Source organism: Carassius gibelio, chromosome A24 (assembly GCF_023724105.1).
Source record: "Carassius gibelio isolate Cgi1373 ecotype wild population from Czech Republic chromosome A24, carGib1.2-hapl.c, whole genome shotgun sequence".
Taxonomy (NCBI): domain Eukaryota; kingdom Metazoa; phylum Chordata; class Actinopteri; order Cypriniformes; family Cyprinidae; genus Carassius; species Carassius gibelio.
This window is the reverse complement of record NC_068394.1, coordinates 3,052,545-3,069,941: the sequence shown is the minus strand read 5'-3', so window position 1 is coordinate 3,069,941 and position 17,397 is coordinate 3,052,545. Positions and strand designations below refer to the sequence as shown.

Here is a 17,397-nt window from a genome sequence, read left to right as displayed (position 1 = left end):
TCATGTGTCCTGATATGACACTAAAACAAGAGCACACACACAGACACACACATGTACACACACACATGTACACACACACATGTACACACACACACATGTACACACACACACACACACACACATGTACACACACACACGTACACACACACACATACACACACACACACACACACACATGTACACACACACACACACACATGTACACACACACACACACACAGTTGTTAATTCCATTGTTTTGACCTGGACTAATAAGCAAGCACATAGTAACCATTGTACATTTTTTACTCATATTTTTTTTAAATTAGCTTTTAATTTTAGATTTTCAGTTTTAGTTTCATTTTTAATAATTGTATGTGCTTTTTGTTATTTTTATGATTTAAAAAAATATAACAAATTTGTTTTGGTTTTTGTTTGTAATTATTTTAGTTAGCTGCCAATGCAATATTTTAAAATAATATTTTATTTAATATTTATACTAAAGTCTATTTATATTGTTTTAAACAATTTAAGGCTTGGACAGTCAATGTTCAACGTAAATCCAGTCATTATTTAAGTTAGTAACCAAGACAATGTTCAAAAATGTAAGTTTTAACTGATATAGTCATCTTTATAGTTATCGTTCCTGGTGTGAACAGGCCTTAACACTGTGAGTGCGCAACTTTCAAATGCACAAACACTGAAATTCTCATTAGAAAATGTACAAGTCTAGCTTATATTTGCACCTATGTACAAATCCATATGGCCATTTGCTCTTTTCTTTCAGCCACCCCCCCCCCCTCTCTCTCTCTCTCTATCAAGCCACTCTTTCTTTTTCCTCTTGGAATCTCTCCATCATTCCTTGTATTTGCTCTGTGTATTTGCCCGTCTGGCTGCATCCATCGTCTCCAAACACCACTGGAATGAGAAAGAGAGAGGGGAGTCTACCGTTACCATGGTAACCAAGCTCATGTAGGGAAATCAATGATATCACATAGCTGGCTGGCATACAGGAGACTGAGAATCAGAGAGAGCAAGAGCACTGAAGGACAGAGACGTTCGCATTTCACTTCCATAAAGTGACGTATTAGTGCATGAAACAATGTAGGGCGGGATTTGGATTTATTCTTCAGGAGCCGGTTGGATCTTGCGATGTGAGCGTTATGTATCAGAATGTGAGTTTGCAGTGGATTGTGGGGGTCTGTTCCCCAACTCAAAAACCACCGGCACACACTTTTGAGGATTTCTGACAGGGACGTGAAGGCTGAAGGTCAAGTTCACCCTCCATAGCATCTCCATGTAACCCAATGGTAAAGATTCTTAAAATTGAATGTTAATATGCATTAAACGTCTGTATTAATGCTGGCAGCAATTCAGAAAGGCTGCATTAACTATAACAGTCAAATAAAACCAAAACGGTTATTTGGCTATTATAACCATCGTTTGAAACCTTGTTTCTCAGGTAATTATGATGAGAGTTTTTGTGTGGAAAAACATGCACTGAATCGTGACGTGCACAATAAGACCAGGAGTGTGTATTAAAGTAAATAGGGTCCATTGTACATGCAATTTCATGTTGGCTGTTAGCTTCAGGATGCAGAGAGAGAGACTAGCTAAGGAAATTACTTCAGTCCTTAGATGAGGAGAGGAGAAGTAGATAAAGAAAGTCGGCCGAGAATGGAGCTAATTAATTAGTCATGGTATCATGGAGGACATGAGAAACCCTCAGTGAACAGACTGACAGCTTGATGGTATGATTGAGGATGTAATCAGGTACAAATTGTGTGTGTGGAAATGTATTATGGTGGGACTTAATATATAATTGCTCTCAACCTGAAAGCATGAGCATTCACATACTGTACCATTATACTTTTAAATTTAGACATACTTTAAAATGAAACATTATATTCAAAGGGATTTGTTCTTTGCAAGCAACATCCATCCATCCATTCTATTCTATTCTAACCTGTTTTATTCTATTTTATAAATGTTTCCAACTGGTTCCAAGTTGAATGTAAAGATGTAACTATTTACTTTGTTTTATAAATAAAATTTTAAATTTATTATTATTATTATTATTATTATTATTAATAATAATAATAATAATAATTAGTATTAATATATTAATATTATTATTAATAATAATAATTGATGTTGTTGTTATTTTGCCTTTTTTTAATCTAGAATAGCGTGCTTTTTTAAAAAAAACATCCATCCATGCATGCTCTATTTATTTTATTTAATTACCATAAGTTTTTGATTACCTACAGTACTATTCATAAACAGTTCCAATCAGTTCCAAGTTTAATTTAAAAACGTCATTCTATTTTTTTATTTGTTACGTATTTATTTAGTAATAATAACAATGATGATAATAATAATTTGAGGCTTTTTGATGTTTTTCAGTCTGGAATTGCATGCACAGACGGATTATGCACAGATCAGCAGTGTTTTATGAAAGTAAAACGGGAGATTTTGGTTTGATGTTGAATTTAACATGCTAAATTGTAGTGATGTTGTAGATTTCTGTGTCGTCATAGCAACAGTGTAGGTGATTGTATGACATGGAGGTATAGAAGCAGGTGTGGCCTGCCGCAGTGTCTGAGTGTGTGTGTGTGTGTGTGTGTGACAGAGAAACACACACACATACACACACAAAGAGAACCATGCCTGTGTAAATGAGACATAAACAATGAGAGACAGAGAGAGGGATTGAGAGAAATATGACGAGAGGGATGCAGGGTGGGTCTTCATCTAATTTATGTTCTTCCTCATACTGAACTACTCTTACTGTAAGTTAACTAAAGCCCTTCTCCTAATGAATGTGTGTGTGTTCGGACATGTGAATGTGGCTTTTGTGTTCTGTTCTGACACAAACACTTCTGCTGGTCTTAGTGATCAGCTAAATAGCATCTCAAAACATAGTGAGCTACCCACCTTTCAGGGCATGTTTGAACATTTAATTCAAACAACTGAGCATGTCTGTGCAAAAATGTTTTGTAGGCAGTGTTTTGAGTTTCAGATAAAGAGATACATATAAATAAGAGTTTGAAAGCATGTTTGTTTAGCTCTAAAACCCACATTATAGTTTTCTGAAAATTCAGAAAATTTGATGTTGAAAGTCTGAAATAAATTTCCCTCATGCAAAAACACTGTGTTAAACCACTGACCTAAGGTTTTTGACACAATCAAGGACTTTTCTTAATTTCTTAATTTAAAGTATATCCATATTTTTCTATTCCAACCTGAATGTTTTCCATGGATGAGATTTTTTGGGGTCGTTATAATTGTAAAAATATTTTTAAAATGAGTATCTTATACTCACCAAGGCTACATTTCTTTATTAAAAATAAATAAGTACATAAATAAAAAACAGTGATATTGTGCAGTATCATTACAACATTAAATGTTTTTCAGTGTCATGTGACTTTTCAGAAATATGCTGATATGCTGCTCAAGAATAATTGTTTATTTATTATCAGTGTTGAAATCAGTTTGCTGCTTTGTGGAAAGTAAGCATGTATTTTTTTCACAGCTTTCTTTTATGAATAGAAAGTTTAGCAATTTCAAATTTTTGCAGAATTTTAAACGTTTTACTGTAACTTTTGATCAATTTAATGCATCCTTGCTAAATAAATATATTAACTTTAAAAAAAAAAAGAAAAAAAAAAAAACATAACTGACCCAAAACGTTTGAATGCTAGTTTATGTGTTTAAATAGATGTAACCTTGCATAACTCATTACTCTTTCCCTTTTATCTTGATCTCTCATTCTCTTAGCAGCCACATTACTGGAGTTTTAAGGTAAGAGAGATCTCTCCCTCTCCAAATGTATGTGTTGCATGTTTATGTATGTTTGTGTAGCTTTAATGATCCTCAAGGAAAACTTCTGATGCAAAACATCACAGTATATCCACTGTGCAATCAAACTAAACAATGCATGACACAAAATGGCACTGAATAACTGAAATGTATCTATGCATTAACTGGTAATGGTCTGCTGAATGAATGGTGAAACGCTGCTCTTGCTCAATGCCTCACAGGGAATAACATTTAATGCTAAAGTGAACACAATGCATTCTGAAGGTGCATACTGGGATAATCCAGTGGCTCTGTAGGAGCATTTATTATGGAAACTATATGGCAAATTATTTATTTATAGACTGTATGCATTTCCTGGAAGTCCATCTTCAAGGCAAACTCCTCCGCAAGGTTCCAGAGCACTGACTCACCTCCATTGTAAATGCAGCCTATGACATCAGTGTCTTCAAGGGACTTCTGCAGGTCTTCAAGATGTGAGAAGTGAAGCAACCGGTCTGCATCCCCTAGGGGCAGTCGGTACACCTACAGTCCATTTGGCAGTTGGACAATGCTGGAAATCCTCCAGAGCTGAGATACCTTTCACAGGATCAGGAGAGAGGACAGGTTTTGAAGAACCCTACGGAGCATCCCAAGGCTGATTTGGTCAAGCTGTGCACAGCCTTAATAGTCTTCTTTAACTCCCTGGAGAGCTGAACGTGACAAACCTGCGATCTGAAGTGTTACTAAGATCCTTTTGAGCAAAGAAATTTGCCCTTGGCTTTCTTCTGGTTTGCTCTCTTCTTGTAAACTGTATAAACCTTGGGAAGAAAAGTGTTTTTCATATGGCGAATGCAGTGATCAGAAAACCAGGAACATTTTTGTGGTCAAAATCATTGAAATCTCACTTGTTATTATGTATGATTTATAAAATGACGACAGAACACATTTGTGTTTAATTGTTGTGGGTTGCCTAATATTATTATAATTAATAATTTTATGATGCTTACTGGCCCTTACTGGTTTTAATAATACTATTCACCAAAAATCACACTGTAAATAATAACCAAAAAAAAAGCAGATCAAAACAGTATCATATTATAACAAAATTAGTACTTTACAAAAACACATTACCAAAAAAAAAAAAAACCTATGTAAAAAAAAACAGTATTTAAAAAATAATTGTATTTAATATTTTCTTTTCACAAGCTGTAATTAACACCATTTTTTTTACTTCATTTTGCTTGCTATAGCTAATTATTATTATTTGCATTTTAGACTTATTTTGAACACAAACGTGTTTGCTTTCTGCAAATGTAGTTAATTGCAAGTGAAACAATTTAGTCAATTATTACTTTTTATTTATTCACTGATGGAACGAGAATGTTTAAAATTGTTCGCAAAACAGCGCCATGTTCAGCTCATATTATATGGGACAAACAAACAGTATTTTAATTGAACTTGAATAGTCAGTGACTATAATCATTATAATTAAGCTTGAAACCAATAACCGTTACTACATTTGAATTTTAACTCAGTTGCCTTGCTTCACTGCCATTCATAAATCTTCTCCCGTGGCCTCATGGGATAGTAAAGTGTTCATCGAATGCGCACTTCAGCATCCAGGAGAAAGAATTAGGTCATCCGGGTACTTTCCGCCTTTTCGAATACTATGAATTCGGACATACTACTCACCTCACATACTGTTTTTCGACTACTATATAGTAGGGAAATAAGATATTTCTTACGCAGAATGTGTCTCTTTTGATAATTGATGTAATAGTGCTCTCAAGTCAGCGGTTTCCTCGCGCAATTGGGCTACTTTTAAACCGCTGACTTGGCAACACTCTTAGTTTCTTCATGGTTAAAGTAGCCAAGTAGTGGCAATCTCACAGCACCCTCTGTTGGTGAAAATAATCACTACACGTTTGTTACCTGCTGGTAGTGTACTGTAGGTCGTTTTTTGCTATATATTGTTATGAACGAGCTGTAAAATGGGGACATTTCCGAGGACATGAATCTAAAAGCTGCCTGGTTGCCCTAGATTGTAAACTCTTTGACGGCTTCTGGCATGTGGAAACGCACGGCTTGCTTTGGTTAAATTGGCCCCAGGTGTACCGATGAGCTCGCGGCATTCTGGACTACAAGAGAACCATCGGCTGTGTTGAACCAGGTTCTTTCATCACTGTTAGATTTTCTCACACGCATACATTAGATCTGAATATTAATAATGAATATCAATAATGAATAGATTACGTTAAGAATTCAGCAATTTATAATTAGCTGCCATTTAGACACTTAATACTGGGTGATTGTAAATGCATTTATAGCTGAGGCAGTTCTGCCCTGAAGTGTCTCGCTCAAGGACTCGATCGTCGGGCTTCGACAGATTGCATTTCCCTGAATCCCTCTTCTCTAACTGTTTCCTGTCCAATCCTGTTAAAGGTAAAAATCCCATAAAATCTTTTCAAAAGAAACCAGTGTTAGCCGCGGGGTTGCTGTAACCTCTAAGATACACTGTCCAAAGAAATTTCTCTTATGCTCTAAAAAGTATCTTATGCTCTCTAAGGCTTCATTTATTTGATCAAAAATACAGTAGTACAGCAGTACAAATACGTAGCCTGTTTAAAAAAAAAATAATTTGTTCTGAATTTTCAGCATCATTCCTCCAGTCTTCAGTGTCACATGATCTTCAGAAATCATGATTGTATGCTGATGTGCTGCTCATGAAAGCTTTCTGGTTATTATCAGTGCTGAAATAAGCTGTGTTGCTTTTTCAGGATTTTTCTATGAATAGAAAGAATTTATTTTAAAATGAGAACAGCATTTATTTTTATTAAAACATTTTTGCGAGAATGTTAGAGTCTGAATAGTAATTTTGGATATGTGTAATGCATCCTGAATAGGATATGAGAGCATTATAGGTGATATTAGAGCTTGACAAAAAAAATCACTCAGTCAATAAAAAAAATAGTATATAAATAAAGAATTACTTTGTTGTGGGGCTTGCATTAACTTAAACGTTAATAAAATAAAATAAATGAAGCCTTGGTAAGCAGAATTAATTTTTCTTTTCAGATCTTTATACAGTATTACAAGTGCTGGGTGTCATTGCATTGCCCAATAATGTCAGTCCTGGATTAACACTTTCCTCCCCTGATCAGTCGATTAGCAGCCTTTGACTGAGGTGAAGAATTTTGCATCTGACGGTTGGATATTACAATATTACAAAGACCGAGTTCCTCGACTTCCATCTGGATGCTGTCTGTGAATCTCTGTTTCCAGGAAGAGTTGAGATGTGGACCAAGTGTGAAGCACTTAAGCTGTAACTGTCTGTGTCGAGCTCAAATGTGTGACACCAGGCTTGTGTGTGAGGTGAACTGTACGAGTGACACTACACAGAGCTGCAGACGCAGGTCTGTCACTGACAACAAACCACTCAAGTAAGAGGAGACTCATGGAAGATGCAGGCAGTCGTGACGGGTTAAGAGACCGCTGGATGACTGTGCACCTGGAAAGCCATCATAACCAAATACTCTCAATGTCAGTGACATATCATGTCCATTTAATAAGATGCACTTCTTATTGTTTTGACAGAACTGTGTGTGTATGTCAGGGTTATTGTAGTTCTAAAACTTACATTAAAACCATAAAATATAATAAAACATAAAAGTATTTAAAAATATAACTTGAAATGAAATGAAATTGAACTGAAATCAAATATAAAAAGTATTAATTTATTTTAAATTAAAAATTTTTAAACTTATTTTATTTCAGCTTGTATTTTATTTAATTTTCATTTAGTCTAACTTGATGCACTAACTGAAACTAAAGTTGAAATTACTTAAAATATTTTATTTCAGCTATAATATTTTTTATTGTCATTTAGTTTAACTTGATTAAAAAAAAGAAAAATCACTAAAACTTTTTCAATTTAAATTAATACAGACTATATAAAATATGTAAATATAATAATACAACTTTATAATATTATCACTGTGATACCTAAAATAACTTTTGTTTATTTATATAACTCATTAAGACAATACATTTACATAAATGTACACTTCACACCTTCTCTTGTTGTTGCCAAGTCACTAGCAAATCTCCATCTCTCATAAACACACGCCACACTTCTCAATCAATAAGTGCTGTCGTGTTGAGGCTGTCATGCTAATTAATGTATTAACTAAGGGGAAATGAGGTTAATTCACTTTTATTGTGAAGCCATTAACCTGTAGCCCATAGAGAAAGATTACAGAATCAATGATGCTGTGATTCTCGGTAGATTTACAATATATTGTCAAACTAATAGATTTATTTGGTTTGTAAATAGATATTTGAAACTTGCAGCACATTCCTGATTATATCTCTCTCTAGAAAGGAATCCCAGGACTGTTAACACCCGTGAAATTTGGCATGGAGTAGCACAGCTGCAAACATCTGTCCTGTCCATCAAGACTTCACGCATTCTGATTGGCTGGAATGCATGTCAATCAAAATGTTTTGGCCAATTAGAAGTGTAGGAACAGTGTGTTCAGTTTAAGAACGATTCTTAGTAGGCCTACTGCAAACGTTCTCTGTTATGCACCGCCACATCTCTGACATCCATACTGTATGTGCTGTGCTGAGATTTAAAGAAAGCAGATATTGCTGCATGGTGTAAGTAGAAGCCTTTCCGCTTGCAAATTCCAAATTTTTGCAATTGTTTCATTGTTTGTTAATTTGTTTGACATTTTGGTTTGTTATTTAAGAAACCTCTGGAATATCATAGTATGTTTCTGTATTGTGTATATAAATATATATATGTGTGTGTGTGTATATATATGTATATGGATATGTTTAGTTTATGGTATGTTATAGCTATATTAAAAGTATTCAAATAGAAAGCTAGAAAATATAAATTGTGAAATCTTCCGACCTAAAAAAAAGAACAGAAATGCAAACATATAATCATATGAGTGAAGAGCTAAATTGAAAAATCCACATGAATTTGAGGATGCCTCCTGTGGGATATCTTCTTTTGCTTCAGCCACAGCAGCAGTCGAGCTGACATGATCATGTTATCAGCATGATCTGACAATGTTTCAGCCTGCATGCGTTTCCTTTCACTACTTTGGACACACACACACACATCCCAGTTTTCCCTAGACGCTCTTTTGCCTTCCCATCACAGTGGTTTCATTACCCTTGCAAAACTGCTAGTTCTGCAATACGGGCGGTTAGAGAGTGTTTCCTCCATCCCTCGGCTCTGAGACTCACACTGATCCGTCTGTCTCTGTCTCTGTCTCCTGCAGGCGCGGACTCCACGCAGCGCCGCGGGGCTGCAGCAGCACTCACTGGGTGAGCAGGTGGGAGGGCGAGTGTGTTATGCATCTGCGGAGAATTTGGAAAGCATGGCCGATGCTGAGCTGCCGCTGGGCTTCAGTCGCTCCAACATCCTCAGACAGAGTCTTCCACTGTCACGATCGCCCAGCCAGGCTAAACTGAGAGCACCGGGTATGACACATCAACACTTCTGTTTTAATGTTAGGAGAGCTTTCGTGCACCATTTAATCATTTAGTGCATGTTGGCACTCTCTATCTGACCTGGATTTGTTACTTGTTATACTGTATGTATAAATAACCTCTATTTTTATTGGCTAACCTCCATATTTAACACAGTTTACAATCCTCGTGAAGGACCATGATGCTAAATGCTGAAGGCATGTAAATACATATATGTTCAATTATATTAGAGTTATTTATTTATATAGATTTAATTCGATTTATTGAGTGTATACATATATAATGAATCCAGTAAAAGTTGCTCTGCCATTTACCAAACTGAATGGTTTAAAGCCGAGAAATTTTGGGTAAAAACCATCCAGGGTTTTTAATCTTGATATTGTTAAATGTTGATATTAATCATAGGTAAGGTAAACATACCCCAAGTTTTGAATGTATTTAAAAAAAATAAAAATTACAAATGCTTCCTATTATTCTACATTCATAATTTACTTCCATTTAAAACTTTGGGGTTGATAAGAAGTCATTTACGCTCGCCATGACTGCATTTATTTGATCAAAAATACAGTGAAAACAGTAATACACTGTGAAATATTTGTATTATTTAAAATACGTTTTCTATTTGAATATGTTTTTAAATGTCATTTATTCCTGTGATGAATTTTCATGAATCTTCAATGTCACGTGATCTTTCAGAAATCATTGATTTGCGGCTCAAGAAGCATCGATTATTATTATGAATGTTTAATATTTTTGTGGAAACCGTGATTTTAGGATTCTTTGATGGAATACAAAGTTCAAAAGAACAACATGTATTTGAAAAAGAAAAAAAAATGTTTGTAAAATTATATATATATGGAAATTTGTCATACAGTTGAAATGCATCTACAAATAAATCCTGTCGTTCAAACAGTAGATTGCGGCAACATCAGTGTCATAGTTTCAATTCCCAGGGCATGCATGAACTGATAAAAACATGCACTCTGAATGCAGTCTAAGTGAAGCATCTACATAAATATAGATTTATTTCCCTGCATGAGTCAATTTTGCAACTTAATTTAATTTCAATAAAAATTCTGGGTGAATCAGGCAGGGAGTTTTTACACTCTTAGCAGTTATGCAACCATCCAGACTGAGTCTGACAAAACCAATTATACACAGTTAGTTCTGGTTCCCTAATTTGATTGGACAAGCAGCGTTCAATATTTTATATAGCTGCGAGAGAATGTATCACTTTTTGTATAACTCAGTTGGACTGTTGTATTGCATATCAAATATCGACTAAATCAATTTTTGTGTCTTTCTCAGCGGTGTTGTTTTTGCAGTTTGGTGACGAGACGCGGCGGGTGCACATCACTCATGAGCTGACCAGCATGGAGACGCTTCACGCCCTCATCGTGCACATGTTCCCTCAGAAACTGACGATGGGTGCATTGCGTTCGCCCGGCACAGCTCTCCTTATAAAGGATGAGGCACGCAACATCTTCTACGAGCTGGAGGACCCTCGTGACATCCACGACCGGTGTCTCATCAAGATCTACTGCAGAGAGGCTCCGCTACGAGACACACACTACAATGCACAACACACAGCCCACGCCGTACACCACACACACATCGCCAACGGAGACCTGCGGGTGAGTGGACACATGGTTAAAACCGATAGCTGTGTAACATATTATGTCAAATAAAACATCCCAATGTCAGTAACTAACAACAAAAAGAAACATAAGCATATTATTTCAATTCTTAAATAAGTATTCATACATTAAATGAACAATATTAAAATAATAATCAGTTTACTATGCTCTCTTGTTTTTGTACCTTAAATTATACATTCGTTCATACATTACATAATATAATTTTACCAATGTTTTACTGTAAATTACATGCATTATTTTTTTAAGATATATTCATTTTCTTCTTGAATTAATATTTATACAAAGATAATGCTTTTTTCTCAAAATATAATTTTACACTTTTTTACAGTAAAATAACATTTTGTTAAATATAATATAAATTCACTATAAATTGTAAAGTTTCAATCTTTATATAGTCTACATAAAACATTTTTTACCAATGTTTTACTGTAAAAGTATATGCATTTAGATCATTCGATTCATTTTAGATACGCCTTTACTTAAATTGTAAATTACAAAAATAATTTATTCTTTACAATAACGTATTAACACTATTTTTTACAGTATATATATATTTTTTAATATAATATAAATTCACCAAAAAATAAGTTCACAAGAGAATATATATTTTCTTGAATGCATGATATTTATGAAATAATTGTATTTTTATATAATAATAATTTATGGTCAGTAAGATTTTATTTAATTATTTGTTTGGAAATAAATTCATGTTTTTATTTATTGATAAAAATATTAAATGTAACAAAAGATTTCTAATTCAAATAAATGCTGTTCTTTTGAACTTTCTACTGATTAAATAACTTTTTTTAGGTGTTTCATGTTTTCCAAAAGAATATTACACAGTGCAACTGCTTTCAACATGGATTATAATAGGAAATGTTTCTTGAGCAGTGTTTTCATTTTGGAATGTTTTCTGAAAGATCATGTGACACTGAAGACTGGAGGAATGATGCTTAAAATTAAGCTGTGCGTCACAGAAATAAATTTCATTTTAGAGAAAACCTGCAATATCACAGTTGTGTTCTGATACTATGAATTTTTTTTGTGTCATATGTCATGTGTGTTTAACTTCTGACTTCTTCTCTCCCGTTCTGTCTGACTCCTCCAGAGAGAGCTGGTGTACACCTCGAGGGAATCCTCTCCCACGCGGCGTTTAAACACACTCCCGTCTTCCTCTCCTCCCTCTGGATCTCCGTCACGCTCGCAATCACGTCTTTCTTACACAGGTGGGCGTCCGTCCTCTTACGCGGGTCCCCATGCCTCACCTCAGCTCCACCCCTATCAGCAACACCACGCCCACCCCGGAGGCCACGCCTCCCAGCAGGCTGGCCACTCCCACCCTACATTTTGCTCCTCCCCAAGTGCCATTCTAGAACGCCGTGATGTGAAGCCAGATGAGGAAATTACATCATCCTCGAAAAGTGTGGTGTTGCTAAAAAACGAAGCGATATACGCAGACCCATACACGCTCGTCCAGGATCCTCGGCTCAGCGTTGCCTCGCCGCAAGCTCTGGCATACCGCCGTGGGTCTGTGCGCTCTATTGGTGGCTACCCTGCTGCGGCATTGCAATGTGAGCTCGAGGGTGCCATCTACAGGCCCGGCGGTCCTATATATGCAGATCCATATGCTGCGATGGGCTTCCGCACCCTACCTCCAGCCTCGCCTCAAAAACTGTCCGATGGCAGGGATCCGTATGGCAGCCATCCGGGACGAGGGTCCCCTGGGAGACATGGCTTTCGTAAAGATGGCACTGTGTACATAGAGAGTCCAAAGAATCGTCCAGGAGGACCACCTCTGGAGCAGATATGTATGCTTGGGGGCCCCGGAGGAGACGGAGGGCCATTACCAGTGTACGGCTCAACATTACCTGGTAATGAAGAGACCAGGTGAGAGTCATTTCTGCTTAGGTGTGCTCTCCTTAAAGGGATAGTTCATCCAGTAATGAAAATCCTGTCATTTACTCTCCATCATGTTGAGTTTCTTTCTTCTTCTGAGCACAAAAGAAGATATTTTAAAGAATTCTGGTAACCAAACAGTTAACGGTAGCCATTGGCTTTGGACTATGGCTTTTGCTGGTTACTCACATTATTCAAAATATCTTCTTATGTGAAGAAGTTTGAAACCTATACAGATTTGGAACAACTTGTGGGTTGAAAATGCAAAAGTTTTGCAAACAAATGCAGTTTTTCCTCTCATTGAAATATAGTTTTTCTTCCTACTACATATTATTTTAGCCACAAAAGATTTGTGAGCAAATGCAAATATTTTCGGGGGTGATGCAAATTTTTTTGCGAGCAAGCGCACAAGCATTGAAATAATTTTTTTTTCTGCCCACCTCATATCATTTCTATATGCAGGTTTTCTAAGGGGAGTCCAAAAGTTTTACAAGACAACTTAAAAAAAAATTGTGAATGAAGGCACTTTATATTATATTATATTATATTATATTATTTCATATTGTCATGCATTCGATTTTTTATTATAATTAATAATTATATATATATATATATATATATATATATATATATATATATATATAATTATAATTATAAGTAAATATATATAAAGATATTTTCAAATATATATTCATTTTAATAATGCATTATAATCTAAATAAAAATATTTTACATATTTATTTAAATATATTTTGAATAATTTATAATGAATTAATTAGACATTTTATTTATAATTGTTTACAATAATATGTATTTTTTATTTAAGATTTGATTTAGTATCATAAGATTATGTACACATTTTGTTTGGATGAACTGCAGTTTTGCGAGATAATTTAGTTTGTATGTGTTTAATGGTATTTTGTATTTTTAGAGAGCGCATGGAGGCCATGGAGAAGCAGATAGCCAGTTTAACCGGATTAGTTCAGAGCGTTTTGACCCGAGGCCCAGACAGCCCGTAAGAAATCTGCACTTCAGTCCAATACTACTGAATCTCACTATTAAACCTGAAACTCTTGAATGACTTTTGAAGCTGTCAACATTCATTTTTAATAATGCCTGTCCATTTAACTTATATCAGCATGCAATTGGAGTTTGTCCCCCAAAGCTTCCTGTTTTTGTCTTGCAGTGAGAAAGCAGAAACAGCAAGCGACTGCTCTGCACCAGAGAGTGAGTACCATATGGTCTTAGTGAGTGTCAGTATGGCTTGTGGGAAACATTGCTAAAAACGTTTACAATTTCAAAGATGAAGACATTTTATGACATGCACTAAAACTACCATACTAACAAACACAATCAAAATGAATACAATTCAACATAGGCCCGTCATATAAATGCTTGAACATTAATGCATGAGCATTGTTTGGTGTATAAGGTTAATAAAATAATCTTATTGACATCAAGTGAACACTTCCAACAAATCCTGAACTGTTTGTGCTTCAGAATAGCTAACTAATTATGTTCACTAGAACAATTAAGTGATGCAGAGTAGGCGTATCAATTAACAGGTCATTAAATGAGTGAATCATGCATGGTGGAGATAAGACACGACTAAAGGATGTTTATCTAAATGACAGAAGCAGGCAGGCCAAGTCCTCAAGGACCGCAGTATGATCTGACTTCAAATGAAGCTCATTTGGATTGGTTTACATTAGCTAATGTTTGTTTGTGTTTTACGGCTGTAGTCCATGACTGAGTTCATGATTTGAGCGTCAGTAATGTAAATTAACATGAATAGAAATCTTGCTAATGCCACAGACACTATATTATATTATATTATATTATATTATATTATATTATATTATATTATATTATATTTAAATATTTATGATTTAATATTTATATTTAGAAATTATATTTTATATTTTATTATAATTTATGAGACATCATATATTTTTTAAATAATACATTTATTTCAATGTATTTAATTTATTGTTTATAATGAATACATTTTGCAATTAATATAAATATATTTAGATATTTTACTTAGATATTTTACTTATTTGTAAAGTCATTATTTATAATGTATTATATATTTTTTTAAATATATTTCTATAAATAATATTATTTATGTTATTTTTTTGATTAAATTTTGTTTAATTAATTAAATGTTTTATCAATATAATATTATTTTTTAAATTAATTAAAAATATTAATATTATATTAATATGTTGTTTTTCATATGTGTATAGTTTTTATATTTATTTTAATTTATTGTAACTTATAATAAAAATGACAATATATATTCATAACATATTTGGCTGTTTTATTTATTTTTATATTTACAATTTTTCATTATTAATATTATTTTATAATATGCATTTCTGTTTATTCATTTATTATAATTTCTTGTGCACTAGTATGTATTATTTTGGGGACAATTAACTGGTGATATTTTATATTTCAGCTGGAAGGTTTAGAAAACAAAAAGGTATATTACTACAGTATATGTCTGGTTGTCTGTCACTCTCTCTTGGTTTCCCCTATGTGTGTTGCGTTACAGATTGTGTTGCATTGCGATTTGTGCATTGCAATTTTACGTCAGGAGTGTGTACAGAATGTTTGTATTGAGGGATCTCAGATCCTGGAGTTTGGAAACCATCTGTTTAAGTATACAGTGTCTATAAAAAGTATTCACCTCATTTGACTTATACATTTAATTAATTTTATGCATATTATTTAAGATTGCAGAGCACTTTGAGTTCACAAACAGCAAAATTGTGAGTTAAATACATGATTCATGTAGCACAAAAAGTCCAATGTGGTGTATTCTTTTATTGGCACTGGATATATACAGTATGTCTGTCATATAGACTCTCCCCGAATGTTTTTGTTGTATGGAAATTCCCACTAACTCTTGAATGTCAGTGTATTCGAATGTTTTGTCTTTTACAGTTCTTAAAAGGATCTAATAAGGACATCAAAGTCTGTTTCTGAGATTATGTTTGAATGTATATGCAAACAAGGGTCTGAATTTGATTGTATGTTGCATGAATATACAACGTACTGTAGATGTACTGAGTTCTGTCGGGCTTGTTTTTGGATGTGACTCATGATGTACAAATCAAGACAAAGAATCAGATGCATTTTGTTTGGTCTTTTGTGGTTAATATGCAAATTAGGCATTTTCTGAAATAATTAAATAGATTTAGACATTTAAAGCAGAATGACTAACAGGCTCATAGTAAAATCTGATGATAAGTTACAGATTTAACATGAAATTGCATGTGTTTTTATATTTTAAGTTGAATGTTTTATGAATGACGTTTGCTCCTGTGGATTGGTAGTGTCATCACCATCTGCTCCTCTGGCTCTGATGCCGCCTCCGCCCACTGCAGCCTCTCAGCCAATAGCAATGTCCCGTTCACAAATGCAGCTGCACCTTACTGACCTGCAGCAGCACACAGCTGAGCTGCGCAAACAGCTGACACAACTGCGCCAGTTACAGGTGTGTGTGTGTTTTGTGCGTTCGTAAGTCTCATGTAAGCTCTAAAAACTGCTTTGTAAATCGATAGATGGATAGATAGATAAGATGGATGGATGGATGGATGGATGGATGGATGGATGGATAGGATGGATGGATGGATGGATGGATGGATGGATGGATAGGATGGATGGATGGGATAGATGGATGGATGGATGGATGGATGGATAGGATGGATGGATGGATGGATGGGATGGATGGATGGATAGGATGGATGGATGGATGGATAGGATGGATAGGATGGATGGATGGATGGATAGGATGGATGGATGGATGGGATAGATGGATGGATGGATAGGATGGATGGATGGATGGATGGATGGATAGGATGGATAGATGGGATAGATGGATGGATGGATGGATAGGATGGATGGATGGATGGGATAGATAGATGGATGGATGGGATAGATGGATGGATGGATGGGATAGATAGATGGATGGATGGATGGGATAGATGGATGGATGGATAGGATGGATGGATGGATGGATGGATGGGATAGATGGATGGATGGATGGATGGGATAGATGGATGGATGGATGGATAGGATGGATGGATGGATGGGATAGATGGATGGATGGGATAGATGGATGGATGGGATAGATGGATGGATGGATGGATAGGATGGATGGATGGATGGATGGGATAGATGGATGGATGGATGGATAGGATGGATGGATGGATGGATGGGATAGATAGATGGATGGATGGGATAGATGGATGGATAGATGGATGGATGGATGGATAGGATGGATGGATGGATGGGATAGATGGATGGATGGATGGATGGATGGATGGATGGATAGATGGATGGATGGATAGGATGGATGGATGGATGGGATAGATAGATGGATGGATGGGATAGATGGATGGATGGACGGATGGATGGATAGATGGATGCATGGGATAGATAGATGGATGGATGGGATAGATGGATGGATGGATGGATAGGATGGATGGATGGATGGATGGATGGGATAGATGGATGGATGGATGGATAGGATGGATGGATGGATGGA

At 35.2% G+C, this 17,397-nt stretch overlaps 1 protein-coding gene across 2 annotated transcripts in view; it reads left to right on the top strand.

The window, feature by feature from the left end:
• LOC127945918 (SRC kinase signaling inhibitor 1-like) overlaps positions 1–17,397 on the top strand; it is a 50,410-nt gene that overhangs the window by 15,134 nt on the left and 17,879 nt on the right. For both annotated transcript variants that reach the window (XM_052542104.1, XM_052542103.1), the window contains exons 3-9: positions 3,760–3,783; positions 9,075–9,276; positions 10,594–10,919; positions 12,052–12,830; positions 13,771–13,854; positions 14,026–14,066; positions 16,184–16,344. In XM_052542104.1, the coding sequence (XP_052398064.1) occupies positions 3,760–3,783; positions 9,075–9,276; positions 10,594–10,919; positions 12,052–12,830; positions 13,771–13,854; positions 14,026–14,066; positions 16,184–16,344 (1,617 nt within the window). The remainder of the gene's footprint in view (positions 1–3,759; positions 3,784–9,074; positions 9,277–10,593; positions 10,920–12,051; positions 12,831–13,770; positions 13,855–14,025; positions 14,067–16,183; positions 16,345–17,397) is intronic.